The sequence below is a fragment of the Guillardia theta genome, assembly GCF_000315625.1.
Source record: "Guillardia theta CCMP2712 unplaced genomic scaffold GUITHscaffold_20, whole genome shotgun sequence".
Taxonomy (NCBI): Eukaryota; class Cryptophyceae; order Pyrenomonadales; family Geminigeraceae; genus Guillardia; species Guillardia theta.
The window spans coordinates 107,650-128,750 of NW_005434654.1; the positions used below are offsets into that span (position 1 = coordinate 107,650).

A 21,101-nucleotide genomic window follows, 5' to 3' on the forward strand; every position below is an offset into this window, starting at 1 on the left:
ATCTTCTCCTGTCCTTATTCGTCCTGCCATCCTGCCTTCTTCCGGGGTCCTACTCACGGTTATAGGGGATCCTCATGCGCGGATTTTATTTTATACCATAAGGGGCCGGGGGAGCGGCGAAAAACAGGGAGTCGAACCCGAAAACCTCAGGCACCGGTTAAAACCCATTGCCGATCCAGGGCCACCAATCTCTTTACAACCCTTAGCGCACCTCAATATCGTGAAGAGTTGTGAACAACCAGCCCCATTTCCGTTTATGGCACCCTCGTGTACTTTCTGTCGCTCCCCGGAGGCCTTAGAATGAGCATGCGCAAGTTAACCGGAGAGGCAAGAAGCTTGCGGGATGGTAAGGAGAGGATGGACGGGGCGGGACGGAAGGTAGGGGAGGGGGGAGGATGGAGATGAGAGGAAAGGAAGGGGAGGAGAGGGAGGAGAGAAAAAAAGCCGACGAGCTTCACAGGATCTCGAACGCTCGCTGGAGGAGACGAAGAAAGAGATAGAGGCGACACTGATGGAGATGGCGAGGAAGGAGGAACTGAAAAAGCTTGAGGTGAGCAGACGGCGACCAGGAATGAAAAGGGAGAAGCATGACGAGGAGGACGAGGGGGAGGACATGGAGGTGGTAAACGAACAGGAGGGAGGGGGGAGGAGCAAGAGGAAAACCATTGGGACTGCCTGAGAACTCAACAGATAAATATTGCGAAGGAGGCTGATGAGGAGAAGACCAAGCTAACGCGAGAAGAGGTCAGACAGCACAAGCAGGAGGAGGAGGAGGGGAGCGAGGGTCCAACTACCTTGTCAGATGCGGCGGATGGAAGAGAAGCTAGGAGCTGCGGAGAGGTCGGAAGCAGACATGAGGGAGAAGGTAAGACGAGGAGGAGGGGGAGGAGGAGGAGGAGGAGGCGGAGGAGGAGGAGGAGCCGGATGGTACTGAGGGCTGGCCAGGCGAAGGCAGCGGAGGAGAAGGCAGGGAGGAGTCAAGCAGAAGCAGAGGTAGAGGAGGGAGAGCGAGAAGGAGGAGAGGGGCTGAGAGAGGCGGGCGGGCAGGAGGCGAGGAAGGACGCGGAGAGGGTACGGGAAGAGCTGCGGAGAGCAGAGGAGGATAAGGAGAAGCTGAGGAGGGAGGTAAGAGGAGGGCGAGGAGGAGGGCGAGGAAGGGGTTGCTCTATTCTTGACTGGATGGAATAGGTATTGGCGCAAAATTCGACGATCTGTTCGCTCGAGGAGGAGAAGAGAAATGGGAAAGTAAGTCTCAAATATCAGATGGGTGGGGATCGGGGCGTTCTAGGATGGAGATGAGGAAATGCTATTATTGGAGAGGAGGAGGAGGAGGAGGAGGAGGAGGAGGAGGAGAGAAGCTAAGAAGCGTTGTAACAGGTGGCGGAGGAGAATCTTGTAACTCGTTGTGAAGGTGATATGTCTTGTTGTTGATGTGGCTCTGATTCCTTGCAGTGCTTGCGTCGAGTAACGAGGAGAAGAGTCATCATCTGAACAACGTAATAGAATAGATGATGATGATGATGATGATGATGATGATGATGATGATTGCTTGGGTGGGGGGATGGGCGCTGTTCAGATCGGTGATAACCATCTTCCCCTCCTTCTCCCCCTCGCCTCCTGCTGCTCAGCTTCCTCCTCCCGCGCATCATGTAGCTGTCTAGCTGTCTCGGTGATCGATCACATTACAAGTTGACTGTCTGTTTACAGATTCAAAGTAGCTGCAAGCTCATCTTGCAAGATTTCACCAGCGCCATGGGAGAAGTACAAGGCAAGACGATTACAAGAGCCTGCCTTGCTATCTCGTTGACTAGAATTGTGTTTCAGATCTGCAAGAAGAGATTGATGGTCTTCTCAAGATGAGATCTTCTTTCGAGCAAGAGTTTGCAGCGGCGAGAAAATCTTGATGTTTGTTGCATCTTTGCAAGAAAGTTGCAACGTGGGGAGTTATCTTGCAACGATGTTGAATGTCGTCAGAGAGCATGAGGAGGAACTATCCTCGATGTGTTGATGACAACATTGGGATGAAAGAGTATTTCATCATGGGAGACGATTATATGAAATATTATTTCATCGTGGAGAAGAATGAACATATTTTACATCTGCATTTTGCCTCCTTCACAGACCTATCTTGAGAGCAAATTGACGGATAAAACAATACGCTGCGATCAAACCGTCAGGTCCACAACATTCCATCCTTCTCCTCCTCCTCCTCCTCCTCCTCATCATCATCATCATCATCATCATCATTGTCGCCGTCATCGTCATCATCGTCATCCTACCGGACAAGAAGATTCCGATGGCTGGGGCCCAGTAGATTGTTCGCTGAAAGGATCCTTTGAAGAATCCCAGCGGCCCAGATTCAGAGAGGATCTGAAGAAGCTTCAGAGGAAACCAGCAGAGATAAGTAGCAGGAGGAGGCAGCAGGCAGCGGCAGCTGTAGCAGCAGCTTCTCACCTCCTTGCTGACACTTGCTATGTTGACATTTTCCAGCTCCTCGCCAGACAAACCTGCTGTACGTGTTACCCGGAGGACAGATCGATTATGAGACGGAGAGAAGGAGATTGGAGGAGAAGCAGGAGGAGCAGGAGAAAGCAGAAGAGAACACAGAGAGAGGGGAGGCGATAGGGGTAGCCAGAGGTCAGGTTTCAGTTCACAACGGGGTTCGAGGAGGGGAGACGAGGGAGGGGAGGGGAGGGGAGAGGAGACGAGGGAGGGGAGGGGAGAGGAGACGAGGGAGGGGAGGGGAGGGGAGGAAGTGACTGACTTTCTGATTTCGTGATGATCAAAGTTGTGATGATGTCCGACGGAGTAGTTAGGAACGCCCCGATCGCTCCTCCTAATGCTCCCAGCAACGCCTCCGCCTGCTCCTGTCTTAGACACTACAAGAGAGCAGAGGAAAGGAGCAAATCAACGAGGCTGAGGTTGATAGAGGGCGATCGATGACAAGAGCTACAAGGAGGGAGGGAGGGAGAAAGGCTGGCTGGCTGGCTGGCTGGCAGAGAGATCAAGGGAGAAGAAGGAGGCGGGAAGGACCTGGATGGTGTTGACGTCGAAGTCGATGTCAGGAGAGTTGATGATGAAAGTCTTGAGGCCCTCGAAGATCGCGATCTGCAGTCCTCCCATGGGAACGTCGCGCAGGATAGACGACTGATTGTCTCTTCAGCATGAACGAGGAGAGGGGAAGGAGGAGTAGGTGGAGAGGCGTGAGAGGAGAGGAAGGAAGGAAGGAACGAGGAGGGAAAACGGTTCACCTGCCATGCTCGGAATGTGTTTCTCCTCCCTTCTTCCCCTGCCACGATCTTGATCGCTTCCCCTGTTGAGATTCCCGTCTGCACCCTCGTCTTCACGGCCTCGCTTGGGGCTCGGATGACGCTTCCTATGAGCTCCCCGACAGCTCCTGACAGCAGGTAGACAGCCTGCAACCATGACAGTGAGCAGGAGGCAGGGAGGTGAGAAGGGCAGGGGAACAGGAGCAGGAGCAGGAGCAGGAGCAGGAGCAGGAGCAGGAGCAGGAGCAGGAGCAGGAGCAGGAGCAGGAGCAGGAGCAGGAGCAGGAGCAGGAGCAGGAGCAGGAGCAGGAGAGGGCGAGAGCAAGAGTGAAGGAGGAAGGATGAAGAAGGGAGCAAGAGAAGGATAGCAAGGGGGAGGGGAGGGGGGGAGGGCTGCAAAACCAGAGGATATTGGGAGAGGGGCGTGAGGTTGAGCTGTGAGCGAACAGCCTCGTAGATGCCGAGGTACCTGCAGGAACAAAGAAATGAGCCAGAGCAAGGAGAGACAAGAAGGGGCAGACGAGGGGAGGAGGAGAGAAAGGAAGGTCAGGAGAGAAGAGGAGAGGTCATGTTGAGCATACAGAGCTGAACTTGGAGCTTCTTTCATCATGTTGGGCAAGACTCCATCATACAGGCTAACAGCATTCTTGATGATGTTATTTCGATCCTGCTTCTCAAGAGACAACTGCATATCATGGCTGCCCTCCCAGCCATGATCCGCCTTCTCCAACAACATCGTTCCCACTCTTGAAAACTCCCTCTCCTCCACCATGACTTGGCCATGCCCATGGCCGTGCGCGTGCTGCTGAGGAACCTGGCTTGCCGTCAGTCTGCTGCTCAAGGCGAGCTGTCCGTTCCTACCTCATCGCTGCTCGTCGTCAGGTTCTCGAGAACACCACTGTCCCCGGACTGGTTGTCCGGGTACTGATGAGGAGGAGGAAGATCCTGAGAAGGAGAAATGAGATGACGAGAAAATACAGGAAGAAAGTTTCACATCTTGATGAGACGACATGAGCCTGATCTTGATCGTGTCGATCGGGTGCATGACTGCAGTTGAGAACACCGATGCTAGAAACGCGGCTGTATAGCTGAACAGCACGAAGACCATGTTGTCAGCGTACAAAACAAACTTGACAAGTGTCATGCGCATCGTCCTACCTGACCCATGCTGGTTGCTCGTCAAGCCTCTGCAGGAGTTGTTGTCTCTGCAGCAGCTGCCTCTCCAACTCATCCCGCTGCTCCTCCTCCCTCATCCGTTGCAGCAGTCGCTCTTGCAACTCTCTGACAAATACGACTCAATGATCAGATACACAGGGATCTGATACAAAAGATAGCAGCAGTATTCATCAACGGGCATACCTGTACTTTGCATCCTCCTTTGCTCTCTGGACCAAGTCTTCAAACTCTTCCAGGCTTTTGTAGTTTCTCGCCTCCTCCTCTCTAATCTCCTTGAGCATGGTGTCGATCTGTTTGTCGTAGAGGCTCTTCTGTCTCTGCTTCTGCTTTTTCAAGCTCAACTCTAAGAAATCTTCGAGCGATAAGTTCTTGATCGGCGGCTGTGAAATCGCTGCTGATCCTGCCGGCCCAAAGGCAGCGTTTGCTTCTTTGGAGCCCAACACCATCGAAGCCCCCAGTCCTAGCAGAAGCATGTTTCTCCTGCTCATCTTCAGCGTCTCTGGCCTTTCCCTGCTCGTCTCTGAAGGTCCACGAGGCCTATCTCCCCCTTGATCCTGCATGCACAACTTCCCGCTGCCTTTCTTGCTCGTCGGCTGCATCCTTGGGGGCAATGGTCTACTCATCCTACTCAGCGTATGAACTTGGAACGAACATCCAGTCTGCCACAAGAGAGCAGACAACGACAAAAGCAACCATGCTCGCATTGAAACAAGCTCCATCCTACAGCACATGAACCAAGACGCGATGCAAACCTGCGACAATCGTCATTCTTGACTTGACCACGAAGACAATCAAATCGAGAAGAATCGAACATCTGTTCACACGTTCCTCATATCGATCTCTACATTCTATGCATCACTCCAGCACCTGCAGTAGTCTACCTCGCACGAAACAAACCGCTCGGTATCTGGTATATACACGATCCATGGAGCAATATCACTGCGGAGTTCGCAAATCAAGTGGTTCGCGACTCTCAACCATGTTAGCATGCATCGATCAAGGATCTAACACTTGTTCAGACTTCTTGCCTGCTATTATTATCTAGTCATGTACTCGCCCTCATCTACTGCAACAGTCTGTCTGTACATGTAGACCGGTTGTGCATGATACCTCCCACGGCTCCTTTGGACTGCAAACCTTGGAGCAGCTATCTGCTACTTCATAAGGGGGCTCTTGCTTCTTGTAGCACTTGTATCTCATCGTATACAACTAGAGACACGTTCTATCTCTTGCTGTTCTCCTCTCCCCACCTCTATCCCCCTCGTCTCGACCGTCCCTTTCCTCCCCTTAGGATGCGCCAACACTTGCGTCCTAAACCTTCTAAAGGGGCCGGCACCACCGGTACTTGTATGGTAATCTACTGCTCAAAGCACCGGTACTCACTTATATGTTCCAAGGGAGACTACCGGTCATTTTCCCTGTGCGAGATACTTCGCGGAGCTTCCATTTGGGGAGCAACCAGGGGTGGCGGTACCGTGTACTACCCCCACCCAACCGTGTCACAAACTGAAGCTCTTTTGAAGTACCGGTATCTTGAACATGATGTTTTGGTCAAAGATAGGGGTACGGTGACTCTGAATGGATCAGGGGGTAGTGAATCGTAGAAACTTGCAAGAGCCTAAAATATATTATCGACAGGGGTCTTCATAAAACATCTGAGGACTACCCCTACCCCAAGACTCGAAATGAATATTAGGACGATTAGGTGGGACATAGCATGTAGCTGATGAATAGCAATACCCTTGGCTGCCGAAAACAGTTTTTCGAAAGGCAGGAGTCCGACGTCAGTGCGGACTCCCCGGCGGATTCCCGGACCGCCAGGCGGGAGTCCGTGACTGGCAGGCACGGTCACACGGTCACGGCTTGGCCGGGGCCCGGGCCTGGCCGGCCGCCGCCCTCACTGTCAGGGCCTGGTGACCGTCACGCGGCGCGGCGTCGGAAGTTCGGGCCTGCCGCGCGGCTGACGACTCAGGGCCGACTGCCGCAGTGCACTGAGGAGTCCGGTACGCCGTCCGCGGCCCCCCCCCCCGGCGGCGCCGCCCGGCCGGCGCCGGTGTCCGGCCCCCGGGACTGCCAGGCTTGCCAGCCCTCACGGGTGACCGGACTCCACGGTCAATACCGTGATGATACCGTACTGCCAGGCTGAGTGCAGTCGGCCTGAGTGCCGAGCGTACCGTACGGTAGTACGGTCGGTGAGCTCCGAGGCTCCGGAGTACGGTCCGACCGGGTCACCAGTCCCGGAGTCAACTTCCGAAGTTCCGGCGCCGGGGCTGCTGGGCCGCAAACCGTGAACCGTTTCCGACACTGGCCAGGCTGGGCGGCCTGACTCAGTGAGGCAGACGGTACGGTCACCACGCGGGCCGCCGGTGCGTGGCAGTCCCGGCCGATGATCACGGATGACTCCCCGGGCCTGAGAGTCCGAGCCCGGAACCGTTCCGGTCACTGTGTCCGCGTGGCGGCAACCGTTGACTCGAACTGTACGGTCACCGCTGCCACAGTGATACGTGACTTCACCGTGGCACGGTGGCACGGTGTCGGACCGCGGCCCGGCCCGCCGGGCCGGGCCCGCCGCGGCCGCCGTGACGGTTTATTACTCAAATAATACCGGGCCGGGCCGCGCTGAGCCTCGGAGTCTCGGAACGGACTCGCAGGATTAGAAGCTTTTAAAAGTCACAGCGCCTTCTGAATTGCTACAAAGGCCTCGAACTAGAGGCTCTTGAAAAAACCAAAATGTGAAAAGAAATGTTTTCGATTACGAACCGAAACATTTAGATGTGACTACCCCACCTTGATACCGAAAATGGTCACCACCGGTGATGCACATAGCCTCGTGGGAAAACTTCACCAGTTGTGCGAAGCTCGAACCCCGAAAAGCTTTAGCTTGCATGGCCAATGGCGAGCGGGATGGTCGGGTACGGAGGTCCGGAAGCCGAGGAGGAGGCTCCTACTGAAAGACTCGAGCTACGTCCTCTCTTTCTTAGTTGCCTGCTTCCTCTCTGAAGACTGTATCTCCCCCCTCGATCGCCTCTGCCGCCACGACGGTCTTTTGTCATTGCTGACTACCGTGATCGTTGGAGCAAGAGCCATGGGGTGCGGGTCATCTAAACACGTGCGAGAAGACAGAGAGGAGAAGTCAAAGACGTTTGACGACAGTTCTCTACTCTCCGTTCCGAATGGGAACGTCAACGATGTGGAAATCAAGCCAGCGATCATTATTCAAGATTACAATGACAAGTCAAATACTTCACATGTCAAGTCTGCCCTCTCAACAGTCCCAACGCCTTCATTGCAGAAGAGCGTGGAAAAGAACAAAGGGGTTGAAACAAAACGAGATGTGACCAACGGCAGATCTGAGGAGAGTGTAGAAAGGAAGGCACCTGCCCCGAAAGCGCATTCGGCGATGCCATCGGCTGACAGTACACCCAAACCGAGTCAGAGCAGCTTGCCGAAACAAGATGTTGTAGTGTCTCAACAAGGTTGGAGGGCTGATGAAGGGCATCCCTTTGCAAGCTATGGGTCTAAATGTTTCATCGGAGCTGTAGCAGATGAGGTGGGTGGGTTGGGATGGCATAGAGTTCATGGGATGATTATGGTTGGTCGGCAGTTTCTGTCCAAGTTCGGAGGGACATATGAGATGATGAAAGATAACACGTGGCCTGAGTCACCGGAGAAGTCAGAGATTGGTTTGTGAATGTTATTGTGTTCAACATATGATCGTGCTGATTCCTGTGCTGAAGTGGCCGCTGCGATCATGGAATGGGGGAAAGCAAACGAGGCGACTGTGTTTGCCCACTGGTTCCAGCCGCTCGCCTCGTTAGTCATGCTTGCCGTGCTAATCCGATCTCTGACATTTGATGACCTTGTATAGGTCTGGACTCCGACATGGCCAGACAGGGCAAGTGAGTAACCGAACGAGTAAGAAGAGGAGGGGAGAGCTGAGATCAGTCTCAGGTCCATAATCACTTCTTCACCTTCGATGCAGCCGGGCGGAGAAAGTTCAGTTTCAAGTCGGCTGATCTTCTCCGGGGAGAGACTGACGGGTCGTCTTATCCCAACGGTGGTCTTCGGGGTAGCAACACCTGATTTGTCAAGGTAACAAGAGTTGACGAGTTTGCGAGCAGGAACACATCATGCGGGGGCGTACACTGTGATAGACTCTACTTCACCGATGTTCATGATGGAAGACACCATCTACATCCCCTCGTGATGGCGACATCTGACTATGACGCGTGCCTGACGCTCCGTTACAGCATCATGCTTTCATATGAAGGGAAGGCTCTGGATGAGAAGGTCCCCCTCCTACGCTCAGAGCAGGTAGAGTTCAACAGCATGCGGCCTCTCGCCGAGCCTGCTCCTGCCCTCATGCTCGTCCTCCGCATGCCTCCTGCTCTCCTGCTCTCCTGCTCTCCTTCTCCACATGCTCACCCGTCCCGTCCCCCTCCCTGGGTGTTTCTCTCATGCTACTGCAGGCCATGTCAGCTCAGTGCGCAAGGCTGCTCAAGCTCATGGGGCATACGACTGCTGGGGTTCAGTCCAACATCGGGCTGGAGCAAGAGTTCTTCCTCATCCCTCGCGATTCGTACGACCGCAGGCCAGACTTGCAGCAGTGCGGGCGAACGATCCTGGGCAAGATGCCGGTGAGCTGCTGCCTGCCGCATTGATGCTCCTCTGATCGCATGTGCTGCAGCCTCGAGGGCAGGAGATGTGCGACCACTACATGGCGCCGCTGAACCAGCATGCGCTCAACTGCCTGCGCGAGATCCAGCACGAGGCGTTCAAGCTCGGCATCCCCCTCAAGACCAGGCACAGGGAAGTGGCTCCGAACCAGTACGAGATGGCTCCCTACTTCGGCCACGTGACCTCTCAGATCGACCAGAACCTGCTCGTGATGCAGCTCTGCGAGGAGATCGCGGCCAAGTACGAGCTGGCGGCGCTCTTCCAGGAGAAGCCCTTCAGCGGAGTCAATGGGAGCGGGAAGCACAACAACTGGTCGCTGGGAACCAAGGAAGGGCTGAACCTCATGAATGCGGGGCAAGTGGCGGAGGTGACGGGGAACTTGGATATCTTCCCTGTGCTCATAGCTGCTGTGGTGACTGCGGTGGACAAGCACAGCGACCTGATGAGAGCAGCCATCGCTGACCCCGGCAACGACTTTCGCCTGGGAGCCATGGAGGCTCCTCCTTCCATCATCTCGACGTACCTCGGGGATAGCCTGACGGAGTACCTGGAGGGCTTCAAGGGGGGGAAGAGAGGCGAGTACAAGCCCAAGCCTCGCACTGTCGACACGGGATGCGACCTCTTCGGAACCCTCGAGGTCCCCACGGAGGACCGCAACCGCACCTCTCCCTTCCCCTACGGAGGCCATCGCTTCGAGTTCCGCGCGGTCGGCTCGGCTCAGAACGTTTCCATGGTCAACACAGTGCTCAACACCATCTGCGCGGACGCGTTCAAGGAGTTTGCGGACAAGATCGAGGGAGGCATGAAGGCTGATGACGTGGCGGCCGAGGCCCTCAAGGAGCACTGGAAGATCATCTTCAACGGCAACGGCTACTCCGAAGAGTGGAAGGCGGAGGCAGGCAAGCGCGGCCTGTGCCGCATCGACAGCGGGGTGGAGGCGATGGAGCAGCTGGGAGCCGAGAAGAATCTGGAGATGTTCGCCAAGCTCGGGGTGATGTCCAAGGAGGAGCTCTTGGCTCGCCGAGACATCGCCCTCCAGCACTACACCGGGCTGGTGGAGATCGAGGCAGGATGCATGATCGACATGATCACGCAGAACATCGTGCCTTCGGTGAAGGAGACAGGCATCAGCACCGCTCAGATGGAGGCAGAGTGCGCCAAGGTGAAGGCCAAGTACGAGGAGCTTGAGCACGAGGAGGACCCCCTGAAGAAGGCGAAGATTGCTCGGGAGCTCCGCCTGGACGTCATGGCCAAAGCAAGGAAAGTGGTGGATGACGTCGAGTCCATCTGCCCCGCTAAGAGCTGGCCGTTTGCTACCTACCGCGACCTCCTCTTCCTCGATCAGAACCAGGGGCACAAGAGCAGGAAGTTCCTGCCTGGGCGATGACGTTGACAGCTATTGATTTGATTCTTTTCTGTGTGTTTTTTGCATCCTCTCCTCTTCCTTCTCCTCACTTTCTCCCTCTGCTCCTCCCCTCCATGTTCCTCTATTAATACCGCGGATCTCGATAGTTTCCGAACTCGTCGATCTCCACCCGTGAAGTGAAATACGCGTCTGCCTCCTCCAGCTTGTTTTCTCCCTCGAGCATGAAACTCCCGTGCTCCTGTCTGCCATGTCAGCCTTCCACTCTCGTCTCTCCTGCTCCTTCTCCCGTTCCTTCCCCTTCCTCTGCTCCCTCTCCTTGCCTCCCTGCCTCCCTGCCTCGTTTTCCTACAGCTTCCTCCTCGTTCTTGATCTTCCATCCTTTCGTTCTCGCATTCTTGCACTCCTGCTCCCTCCTGCGCCTCACCATCTTCCGCAACCAAAGCGGGAGGCCATCTCCGACTTGATGTACAACGCTCTTTCTCACACGCACGAAAGCTGCTCGCTTGTCCCTGTTGGACTCCATGTCAGCGAAGGAGGGGAGAGTGAGGGGAGGTGGAGGGAGGAAGAAGAGCAGCAGCAGCAGCAGCGGGGGCAAGAGAAGCCGTTCGTCACCTCTCGAGCGCAGCATGGAGCTCACGCCATTTGGGCATTCGATTCAGCTTCTCCTTGACCTCCTCGGAGTACTCCCTGCGGTAGCGCAGCAGTGCGAAGGACGCGACCCTCGCAGTGTGGACGCGGCAATGATCGACGAGCATCTTGAGCAACAAGTTCACACTCTCAGCAGACCCCCAGCTGGTCTCACCGTCCCTCCTGGGGAGACGCGGAAGTTGACATCATGGTACTGGAAGGTGGAGCAGAGCAAGAGGCAACGGCCCCCATGGAGAACCTTTACGCCGCTACCACAGCAGGAGTAGCCCGTGTACACGACGCTGCTGTTTGTAAGGTTGCAGGAACTCTGATATCTGGCCGCTGTGTCAGTTTGAAAGCTCCAGACTATAAACAAGATCTCTCACTTCACAACGACACCGTTGCAAGCTCTCTCATCGTTGGGTCCCAGCCCACCCACATCGCAGTTGTCAATCGCCACTTGACTTGCAAACACGCTGTGCAGTACCTGCCAAGTCAGCGATCAGGTTCAAGGCTGAGCATCCCCCACAGCAACCCACGTCTCCCTGCTTGCAGTAGAGGTTGCAATTCTGAAAGGTCCATGTTCCGCCCTCGATCCTCAGCGTGACTGAGCCGTGGTATGCTTGCCTGTAGAAATCCTGCCATGAAGTAATCAGACAGTTCTTGAACTCGTGGCATGCGATGTTACATTCATGACGTGGATAAAACTGACATGGCTGGTTCCTCCATTACAACCCTGACGGAACCGCCACTGTCCCAAAACCAGACAGTCCCCCTTGTCAGAGCCATGCACATAGATGAACCGAGAGCTGTTGCTCCTGCGGAACTCCTTGCTCGATGGCCCGATCTTGATCTTTGGAGGGATTGCGACACCCCTTGTAGAATTGAAACTCTCCTCTGTCCACACGGAGTGGAACCCTCGCTCGATGAGCAGCTGACTCCTCTCCTGCATCGAGGATGAGACCAAGGGTCAACGAAACAGTCGCGCCCACCTCCTTCCAGCCCTCCCTAGCAGCCGCCTGAAGGCTCGACCTCTTCGGGAAAGTCATCCTACCACTGAACAGGCTCAAACTGGAAGTTCGTGTGTTTCCCTTCGACGACAGCATGTACAACTCGTTCTCCCACTTCTCCTTTATCCTCCCATCATACATCGACAGATTCCTCCCTCGAAGACGGATATTGAAATCCTCCTTCTCCAGCTTGCCCAGTCTGTCCATGACGGAGACGAACTCATCTCCTCCGATGTCACCCTCTGCCATCATCAGCAACTCTCCCTCGGACGAGCTCTCTCGCTCCTCTGCAAGCGGGACAACTTGCGGCTCGTGAGGTTCAACGTCCATGGACTCGTTCAGCTGCCTGCTGTCATATCAGGATGCGGAGCAGGTCTTATGTAGGCGACCTTAGGTACTCTTGGACGAACACGCTATCCTGAAAGGAAAAGTGTCATGTCTCGTCATCATTTCAGCATCTGCAAGAGCTCATATCACATCTGAATCAAGATCATCTAACGAGCTGTTCGGCCGCGCTCTGTTCATGCTCTCCCGTACACTGACACAGTCATCAAAGAGAGGGAGGGGCAAGAGCTTTCTACCTCTTGCTTTTCATCAGAGTGTGTCTGATAAAGTCGATCACTGAAACTGACTCGTTGTGGTTCGCTTCCAAGGAAACGTCCCACAAAAGATTGTGCTTGATGATGTCAATCATCCTCTGCGACACGGGTGCTCTGAGTCGGAAGTCCTCCTGCACCGAACATTCATGTGTCGGCGTTTCTTATTTCCGACATCAAACACAAACCTCTGTCAGCATCGAGATAGATTCAGGATTCCTCCATCCCATCTTCCTCGCCCATGCGATCCTTTGTTGAAGCTGGAAACGAGCAAGCTAAATCGTACCGTCTCGCATCTCATTGCATACCTGCTGCTCTTTGTACAGTTTCGTAGCCAGCGTTGTCGAGTTTTTGTTTACTTTTCTCCCTCCTCCGCGTACTCGAAGCATTCTCATTTCTGTGCTGCATGCGATGCAGCATCCTCTCAGGGTGATTGAAGGCCCCAGACTGCCCTCAGCACCAATCTCTGATACATGCGCATGCGGCAACCAGACCAACACGATGGCTATGATTGCAACTTGCCTCATCATCGTACCATGAACATCACTCTCCGACATGAAGATCCCGAGAGGTGAAGATGGACATCAGCAACCATCTTGTGTCAACGTGCAGGCAACGTGCAGCAAGCATGTCGCTACAACTAAACATTCCCGCTCGATGCGCACTACACATTACAGACGTCGAGCCTCATCTCCCAAAACCGGCCCAACTCTCTGAATCCTACATCGGCCCGGTCCCGGAGGCCCGGTCCGGGGCCCGGAGGCCCGGGGCCCGGAGGCAGCGGTCGGTACTGAAACTTCCGTGAAAAAGTCAGACGTCCCAGCGTCCTCACGGTAAACTCCGACTGTAACCTAAAAAAGAATGTACGTACCGTTTGGGTGTGTGACGTGACCACTCTGCCGTGACTTTTGCCGTGCGAGCGGGATACGTGCCGTGATGACGAGACTGTTATTGTACTGGATGCGAAAATACTCCTTTTCAAATATTCCAGCCTCGATCTCGTAGCTATAGAAGCGATGGGCTTTTACTGTGACCATTGTTGAACCAAAATTTGAAACTCCCTTGGGAGATTTTGAAGAGTCGAACTGTAAAACGTGAAGGGGACCTCACCCCCTTTTGATATAAACAAGGGGGGTGTTGAACCAATACGTATGATACGTGACAGACGAATACCCACCCTCTGGGAGAGATAGAAAGATAGGGGTACCAAAAAGGAGGGATTATCATGACCTCTTGATCTTAAAATGAGTTGTTTCTGAATCATTGTGTTTTCAGCCACAAGTTAGGAGCCCTACCCTACCCTTTCCATACCTCTGTAGGACCCCACCCAGAACTGTTTTAGAACGGGACCCCCTCCAAGCTCTCCATCCACCCCCCCGTTCCTCTTTCATAGACCCCTTTTATCCATGGTCCAGTACGTAGTGGTTCAAAATCCAGGATCAAACCACCTACCCCTGCACCGTTTCAATTTATTACTCATCCCAAGTCCGTACGTACCCCAAGTACCCCCCAATTATACTCCCAAACTACCCCTGCGACTGGGGACGTACCACTTGTCCCGTAAGGCTTATCACAAGTGGCAGTTCCTTGCAGCTCATCTCTTCCTTCCGCTCCTTCTCCTCCACGCACCTCGCTTCCTTCCGATCCTCTCCTTGATCGCCTTACCTACAATCCTCTCCCGCTACTCCCTTCACTTTATTCCCTTCTGCTCTTTCACAATCCCTCTAACCCCTCTCTGCCATCCTTCCCGACAAAGGAAATTGTTGGGGGCGTACCTGCCATTCCCTCAAGCCTCCGTGTATTATTCACTTCTAGCCGTAGAAAATGGGTGCCTGTACATCTAGAATAGATGAAAAAGTTGCAACTATCCTCAGGGAGCTGGATACTATTAAGTTCCATTGTCCTGAGCATGCCAACGATTTGGACTGGGAAAATGAGGAGTCGGTTCTGATCCACAGCTGTATCAACACACTCAAGAACTGCGCTATGCATAATGAGTTGAAGAAAAAGAAGAAATCATGGATCAAGAAGACCAAATCTCTCAGCCCTATTAAGAGAAATGCCAGCCCCGAGCACAAGACGACAGTCGCTTTCCACGAGGGGTACACCGTGATCAACCGAGACGACCATGAATGCGCCGGACGAGACGATATGGAAGACCTGATCATTGACGAGTTGCTGGAGAACGTCAAAGTGGGATCGGGCAAATCCAAGCTTCTACGTCTCAGCGATGCTCTCCCAGTCTTGCAAGACGATTCGATTCGTGCCGTTGTTCTCCACGGCAGTGCGCTAGATATTCTTTTAAGAACGCAGACTTGCGACTGATGCTATTTAGATCTGATAGCTCCATCCCCACTCACTGTAAATGAAGCACCTTTTCTATTCCAAGTTTTGTGTGTATTCCTTGGTAGCAAACTTCCCTGAACCTCGGACTGAACTTTTCAATCCTTAAAAGGTTTTCGAATGATCGTACTCCTGGGGTGACAGATATCCTTCTTCGATGGAAAGGCTGACATCACATGATATCTTGCTTGGACAGTCAATCCATAACAACCATGTCACGGAGTAGTTCGTAAAACTCGATATCCTCTCACAGTAGTCAGTAGTTTCTCTTGGCGCTTATGAGTCGGAAGCTTGTCTGAGGCGGGTCGGTGCAGGATGGAGGACGATTTCCAGTTTGCCTTTTCTTTTTCAGTCAATGAAAGATCAATTTTGGGCAGGTATGGAAGAGCCGTCTAGTTAGAGCGGGAGGGGAAGCGAGTACAAGAAAGGCGAGTCAAGACAAGTCAAGACATAGAGGAGAGAACAGCAAACTTGAGCAGTTGATCACTTGGCCTTGGCATTTAACTATTCACTGAGTATGTGGGGACTACCCGGGGTTTTGCTGGATGGTGTGAAACTTAGCTCTTTCTTGGAATGGCGAATAGCCGAAGAGGAGGAGAATGCATGGGAACAATATCCCATATGCTGTGTACTGAGCACGAGCAATGTACGACCCCTCAAGAGAGTTTTTGATCGGAGAGCGTTGAGCTCCAATGCGAAGGAGCAGCCGACCATTTTACGTCTTGTCAAACCTGACGATGAAGATCAAGAGGTGTGGTGGGTCAGACAGAATGGTGAGGGAAGGAATACCTCGTACCAGCGCTTCTTGCTCCCAAATCTTGTCTACCATGAGGTACGAGGAGGCTGCAGAGGATGTTTGTTGCCCCGTTTCATGCTAACCTGTTGCTTTGCCAGGAAGACTGTGCGTGCATGTGTGCCAATGACCCCTCAGTGGTCCAAGTAGAGGAAGAGCCAAGGATAGTTCACACCGTCAACAACAAGACCTCTATGAAAGTTCCCAAAGAACAGACAGTTTACGATAAATTTGTTGTTGACGACCTGGTGTATGATCCGGCAACGCAAAATTGGACAACAGCTACGGACAAGGCAAGCGAAATGCTGGAGCAATTGATTGAGACTGAGGATGTAGAGTACATGAACGTACAATGCAATGATGATCGAAAAGATCGGCAGATAGAGGCGAGAAGTAATTATACGCGGATATCAAGGAAAGAATTGTTTGGGCGAACCTCGCGCAAACGGGAGGATCCGAAGGCGATGCTCGCCGACTACAAGACAAGCTTCGAATACTTCCACGTGTATGCCCCGCAAAAGGCGCAAGGAGACTTCAAGAGGTGTCTGTCTGACATCGACAAGAAGATGGTGATGACGTGTAGCTCGATCGTTCCGGTCTGATGATTTGCTGGTACAGGCGGAAGATGCAGTTGTCAATAACGTGCGAATGCGAATGAGGACGCTGCAGGTGAGGAACAACGAGAAGTCAACCAGAGACCTCGGGTATGAAGTGGGATACCCTGATAGGCATGTCAAGACCAAGGAGGTAGATGCTGTTTGTGATGAGGGGCAATCTTTGAATCTCATTCTTTGCAGCCGCGGTCGTCTCCGATCAAACTCAGCCATGTCCATGCGATTGACTGTGTTTGCCCCGTCTGTCAAGGGGAACTGGAGTCTGCTTATGAGAACTTCAAGGGGAAGAGACAGTATGACTTGTCGCGAGTGTAGATGGACGTGTAACAGATGTAATTGACAAACTTGTACAATTCGACATGAAGCAAAGGGGCTGGTTGAATGTTTTCACCCAATCTTCTCATTGTTATTCTAGCAAACTCCTCAAGTACTCCTGTGTTGAGATCGGGTCAATGTCATCATGTCTCTGTGCAGCTGGATGAGAAGTTACCTCTTTGATCTCCTTGATCCGCTCGTCATGCTCTCCTTCCAACTTTCTATGATATCTGTGGCAAACGTTGAGCACAAACCACAACCAAGAAACATCGCAAGAGCAGTTCAGCACAAACCATGACCAAGAAACATCACAAGAGCAGTTCAGCACAAACCACAACCAAGAAACATCGCAAGAGCAAAGGAAGATCGTATCACCGGTACTTTGGCATTATATACGGCTCGTTTTCGTAAGACAATCCACTGCGTGATTCCTCAATGTTCATGTCTTCGCTCTCCCCGGTTTCATTTGTTTCTGTTCCCGCAGTCGCATCCGCAACCTTGGGTTCATCCTGATCACCCTGCTTGTCCTGCCCATCCTTATCATCCTGCCCATCCTGCCCATCTTGCTGATCTTGCTCCTCGTCCTGCTCGTCTCGCGCCTGTTCCACGTTCTCGACGGGGATTTGAAGGAGCGAAGCCGTCAGGTTGAAGTCATCCTTCATCTTCACATCTACATCATGCAAGGGTTGCTCGCTCAGGCTGTTCTCTCCAGCAAAGGCTGCAGTGTCGCTACGATCGGCCTCGCCCTCGTCCCCCTTCTTCTGCGTCCCCTCGACCGGGTCGGCGACTCGTGTCTTCTTACCGCTGATCATCTTCTCGATGTGAGAACGGAAATGCACCTTTAAGTTTTTCCTCCAACTGGGCGGATGAGAGATCGAGAGCGGGTTCCACACTCTCCCTCCTCCCACATCCCTCCAGCGGGTTGACTTGACAGACATGGAGTCGTCGGAGATCAGCGTGTTGGTCTCCTCCTCCTCCTCCCCGCCATCTCCCACCAGAGAGAAGTTCGACATGCTCACCTTCGTCCCTACATCCCTCGCCTCCTCTTCTCTCTCTCTACCCGTCCAAGAAGGGATTCGAGCGAGTTGCTCCTGCACCAGGAAACTGCCGTCGAGAGGAGCCGCCCGGTCGTTGCCGAGGAGGCGAAGTCGGGGGATGATGTGACGGAACTCAGTGAACTTGCGAGCGTTGGTGTTCTTCTCACTCCAGGGTTTCCTTGCGTACCCGAAGCCTCCTCCTGTAGCCAGACGGAAACCATGAGACCCGTCCGCGTTCACGTAAGGAAGGTGCTTGACTCGCGTTCCGTTGTTGTCCAGCCTGTTGAGCACCAGGCGACTGCTCCATCGCACCAGCTCAGTCCTCTCGCGCGCTGCCTCCAGCATGGCTGCATCCCTCCGCATCAGCGCCGGCACTTGATTCTCCGGGACAGGGAACTTTGCTTGGAGGGCTGCGACTTTGAGGAAGATGGAGTCGAGGGTTATGGCAGGAGGAAAGAGGAGGTGGAGAAGAAGCTCCTCGGAACCGCTGAAGAACGCTCTTGTCCGCACCTCAGGGATGGAAACAAACGCAACGCAGACGTCGGTGATGAAGGAGCTGCGGTCCTCGCTGGCCAGCAGCGCCTCCCAGAGAGGGAGGAGGTTCCAGAGGGGGAGGACGCGGGAGAAGAAGGTGGTCAACCATGGGCTCACAAACTGCTCAGGCTTGATCTTCAGCTCCTCGAACATCCTCTGCCCCAGCTCAGGGTCTGTCTGGAGAATCCTGTCCTTCACCCTAATAGCAACGGCGCCGACCACGTCGAGGCTCGTCCCCGGAACGTTCTCCCAATGGCGGAAGAACTGACCGGCAAGGCTGACGAAGAGGGAGAGCGTGTCGGCCTCTACCTGATCCAGCCTGCGATGCTTGACGCTCCTCTCTCGATCCTCCAGCCCGTCCCTCACGCCATGTTCAGGATCGCGCATGCAGATCCAGAGGACGGGAGCGAGAAGGTGATGCATGTCGGGGCTGTACTCCACCTGTTGGTCGATCATCGTCAGACGGCGAGGAGAAGCCAAGAGGGTCAAAAAGTGGAAGAAGAAGCAGGTGGGAAAAGAACAGATGGAAGGGCTCGAAGCTTTCAGAGGAGGGGAGAAGCGGAGAGAGAAGAAGATAGGAGGAGATAGGAGAGGAAAGGGACCTTAGGATGGAGACGGATGTAGGTGTAGATGATACGAGTCGTGACATGCATCAGCTCGTCCGGGAGCATCACACCAGGGTAGACGCCAAAACAACAGTCGTAGTGCATCTCTTGAAGCCAGTAGAGCTCCTCAGCCTTTTCAAAACGTACATAAATACTCTTGCCTCCCTCCACCACCAATCCTCGTCCGCGTCCACTCCTCTTCCCCATCCTCATCCTCTATCCTTTCCTCCCTTCCCTTCCTCATGTTAAATCCTACATCTCCTAGTCATCGTCAATCACCGTACTCGCAAACCCCCCCCCCCTCTTCCCCCGCACCTCGTCCCGCAACACACTCTACTGCTCCTCCACTCATATCTCGCATGTTGCCTCTCATCATCCTCACCTCGGCATTGGAGATTATCCCCAGGCTCTCCCGCAACTGCAGCTCCCGCATCCTCTCAGGATTCCCCGGCTTCTCGTCGGGCATGAGGTGATAAAGCTGAGGGTAAGTCCCGTTGTACGTGTCGTACTGAATCGCATGCCAAAGATCTTGAGCTGCAAAGAAATCTCTCCACCGCTGCTCCAGAGAACGACCTGCTCCTTGCTGAAGGATGCAGTCACACAGTCACACAGTCACACAGTCACACAGTCACACAGTCACACAGTCACACAGTCACACAGTCACACAGTCACACAGTCACACAGTCACACAGTCACACAGTCACACAGTCACACAGTCACACAGTCACACAGTCACACAGTCACACAGTCACACAGTCACACAGTCACACAGTCACACAGTCACACAGTCACACAGTCACACAGTCACACAGTCACACAGTCACACAGTCACACAGTCACACAGTCACACAGTCACACAGTCACACAGTCACACAGTCACACAGTCACACAGTCACACAGTCACACAGTCACACAGTCACACAGTCACACAGTCACACAGTCACACAGTCACACAGTCACACAGTCACACAGTCACACAGTCACACAGTCACACAGTCACACAGTCACACAGTCACACAGTCACACAGTCACACAGTCACACAGTCACACAGTCACACAGTCACACAGTCACACAGTCACACAGTCACACAGTCACACAGTCACACAGTCACACAGTCGCCAAGACGAAGTGGCTGTTCTGTCCCTTTCTATCGCCTCTCCCTCCTCTCCCTCCCTCCCTCCCTGTCATCCTTCTTTCTCTATCTCTCTCGAACCTCTGGTCCAGTCTCACCTGCTTGGCAACCACAACGTTGCCATCGCTGTCCATGGTGAGGCCTGGGTTTGCATAATGCCGTTTCCATCTCTGATCTGTGCCAATTTCCAAATCTGTTTCAGCAAGTTTCTGCGGAATGAGTCAGGAAAGGACCGCAAAAAGTTAACAGGGAGGAACGATCAAGTACAAGAGTTGTCAAATGCAGAAACAAGTCTGACCTCCTTGACCAGGTCGTCGATATCGTAGAAACTAGACATGTTGCCATGTTCAAACATAACCATCCCGCCTTCGTCCCACTCATGCTGCCTGAAAAGCTGCTGTGGTGCAAAATCGACTTCTTGGCAAGTGCTCAAGACAACCTTCTCGTGCGTCAGCCTCCAGGTTTTGAGACTTTTCTCCCACAGGGCCTTGCTGGTGGGAAGAGTCGCAGTCAGGAGCCTCCATAGCTGAGACCGGAGCCTGAAGATTGCTTGCTGAAAGAAGAGGATTCAGACAAGGAGGAAAAGGGTTGGGACGGAGAGAGAAAATGGGACGAGGAAGGAGAAGCAAAAGAACAAGCAGAAGAAGTCATCGCGAACCTTGGTGTTGTTGACGTTCAGGGAGCAGATATCTGGCATTCCGAAGTGGCAGAGACCGAACAATTCGCGGAGGTTGAGATGTGTTGCGTTCATAGACGTGATGAAGGTCTGTGAAAGAAAGTGGCTCGACGAAGAGACAAGAGTCGTGTTGAGCTGTCCTCTTTGTCGTCGGATACCCTTCAACACAGATCCAGCAACAAGATCTGCATCCTCCTGCTCTTTCTTCTGCTGCTGCTCCTCATCGAAATACTGTCGGAATGTGGTGTAATACTTATCGAGCTCGGGGGTGAGGCCAGGGGCGGATTTCTTGTACTCCAAATAGTGAGGGCCGTAGGTAGCTGCAATAGA

General features: G+C 53.6%; 7 protein-coding genes across 7 annotated transcripts in view; 4 read left to right on the plus strand and 3 right to left on the minus strand.

The window, feature by feature from the left end:
* The window catches only part of GUITHDRAFT_136392 (hypothetical protein), a gene marked incomplete at both ends in the record, with an annotated part of 5,236 nt that extends 3,376 nt beyond the window's left edge, over positions 1 to 1,860 (plus strand). The window contains 10 exons of the mRNA XM_005835620.1: positions 316 to 378; positions 461 to 550; positions 691 to 744; positions 803 to 865; positions 946 to 1,125; positions 1,189 to 1,245; positions 1,378 to 1,411; positions 1,453 to 1,496; positions 1,708 to 1,761; positions 1,825 to 1,860. Of these exons, the coding sequence (XP_005835677.1) occupies positions 316 to 378; positions 461 to 550; positions 691 to 744; positions 803 to 865; positions 946 to 1,125; positions 1,189 to 1,245; positions 1,378 to 1,411; positions 1,453 to 1,496; positions 1,708 to 1,761; positions 1,825 to 1,860 (675 nt within the window). The remainder of the gene's footprint in view (positions 1 to 315; positions 379 to 460; positions 551 to 690; positions 745 to 802; positions 866 to 945; positions 1,126 to 1,188; positions 1,246 to 1,377; positions 1,412 to 1,452; positions 1,497 to 1,707; positions 1,762 to 1,824) is intronic.
* Positions 1,861 to 2,093: 233 nt separating this feature from the next.
* GUITHDRAFT_136393 (hypothetical protein) lies at positions 2,094 to 5,372 on the minus strand (the record flags this gene model as incomplete). The annotated part of the gene is made up of 13 exons (XM_005835621.1): positions 2,094 to 2,113; positions 2,280 to 2,370; positions 2,455 to 2,507; positions 2,765 to 2,879; positions 3,034 to 3,147; positions 3,252 to 3,416; positions 3,672 to 3,738; positions 3,851 to 4,083; positions 4,131 to 4,214; positions 4,264 to 4,357; positions 4,428 to 4,550; positions 4,629 to 5,197; positions 5,313 to 5,372. The coding sequence occupies 13 exons, from the start codon at positions 5,370 to 5,372 to the stop codon at positions 2,094 to 2,096; spliced, it is 1,788 nt and encodes a 595-aa protein (XP_005835678.1).
* Positions 5,373 to 7,845: 2,473 nt separating this feature from the next.
* Positions 7,846 to 10,509, plus strand: GUITHDRAFT_68445 (hypothetical protein; the record flags this gene model as incomplete). The annotated part of the gene is made up of 9 exons (XM_005835622.1): positions 7,846 to 7,995; positions 8,050 to 8,128; positions 8,183 to 8,258; positions 8,314 to 8,344; positions 8,397 to 8,514; positions 8,564 to 8,648; positions 8,696 to 8,759; positions 8,915 to 9,082; positions 9,133 to 10,509. The coding sequence occupies 9 exons, from the start codon at positions 7,846 to 7,848 to the stop codon at positions 10,507 to 10,509; spliced, it is 2,148 nt and encodes a 715-aa protein (XP_005835679.1).
* A 103-nt stretch (positions 10,510 to 10,612) lies between these two features.
* GUITHDRAFT_105331 (hypothetical protein) lies at positions 10,613 to 12,819 on the minus strand (the record flags this gene model as incomplete). The annotated part of the gene is made up of 12 exons (XM_005835623.1): positions 10,613 to 10,726; positions 10,913 to 10,997; positions 11,101 to 11,243; positions 11,291 to 11,329; positions 11,375 to 11,450; positions 11,502 to 11,602; positions 11,655 to 11,753; positions 11,804 to 12,061; positions 12,108 to 12,471; positions 12,515 to 12,543; positions 12,603 to 12,663; positions 12,707 to 12,819. 12 exons carry the CDS (start codon positions 12,817 to 12,819, stop codon positions 10,613 to 10,615), a joined length of 1,482 nt encoding a protein of 493 aa, XP_005835680.1.
* Positions 12,820 to 14,498: 1,679 nt separating this feature from the next.
* On the plus strand, positions 14,499 to 15,125 carry GUITHDRAFT_151661 (hypothetical protein). Its single transcript, XM_005835624.1, has one exon. The coding sequence runs from the start codon at positions 14,546 to 14,548 to the stop codon at positions 15,044 to 15,046; it is 501 nt and encodes a 166-aa protein (XP_005835681.1). The 5' UTR covers positions 14,499 to 14,545; the 3' UTR covers positions 15,047 to 15,125.
* A 631-nt stretch (positions 15,126 to 15,756) lies between these two features.
* Positions 15,757 to 16,567, plus strand: GUITHDRAFT_136396 (hypothetical protein; the record flags this gene model as incomplete). The annotated part of the gene is made up of 4 exons (XM_005835625.1): positions 15,757 to 15,837; positions 15,959 to 16,426; positions 16,476 to 16,526; positions 16,553 to 16,567. The coding sequence occupies 4 exons, from the start codon at positions 15,757 to 15,759 to the stop codon at positions 16,565 to 16,567; spliced, it is 615 nt and encodes a 204-aa protein (XP_005835682.1).
* A 394-nt stretch (positions 16,568 to 16,961) lies between these two features.
* On the minus strand, positions 16,962 to 17,811 carry GUITHDRAFT_151662 (hypothetical protein; the record flags this gene model as incomplete). The annotated part of the gene is made up of 2 exons (XM_005835626.1): positions 17,162 to 17,811; positions 16,962 to 17,016 (listed from the first exon to the last, which is right to left on the minus strand). A coding segment is annotated over exon 1 (500 nt), but the record flags the coding sequence as incomplete, so codon positions are not given.
* Positions 17,812 to 21,101: the final 3,290 nt, after the last annotated feature.

Coding starts and splice junctions, on each gene's coding strand:
- GUITHDRAFT_151661 (XM_005835624.1), top strand. CDS start 14,546: ATGGGTGCCTGTACATCTAGAATAGATGAAAAAGTTGCAACTATCCTC.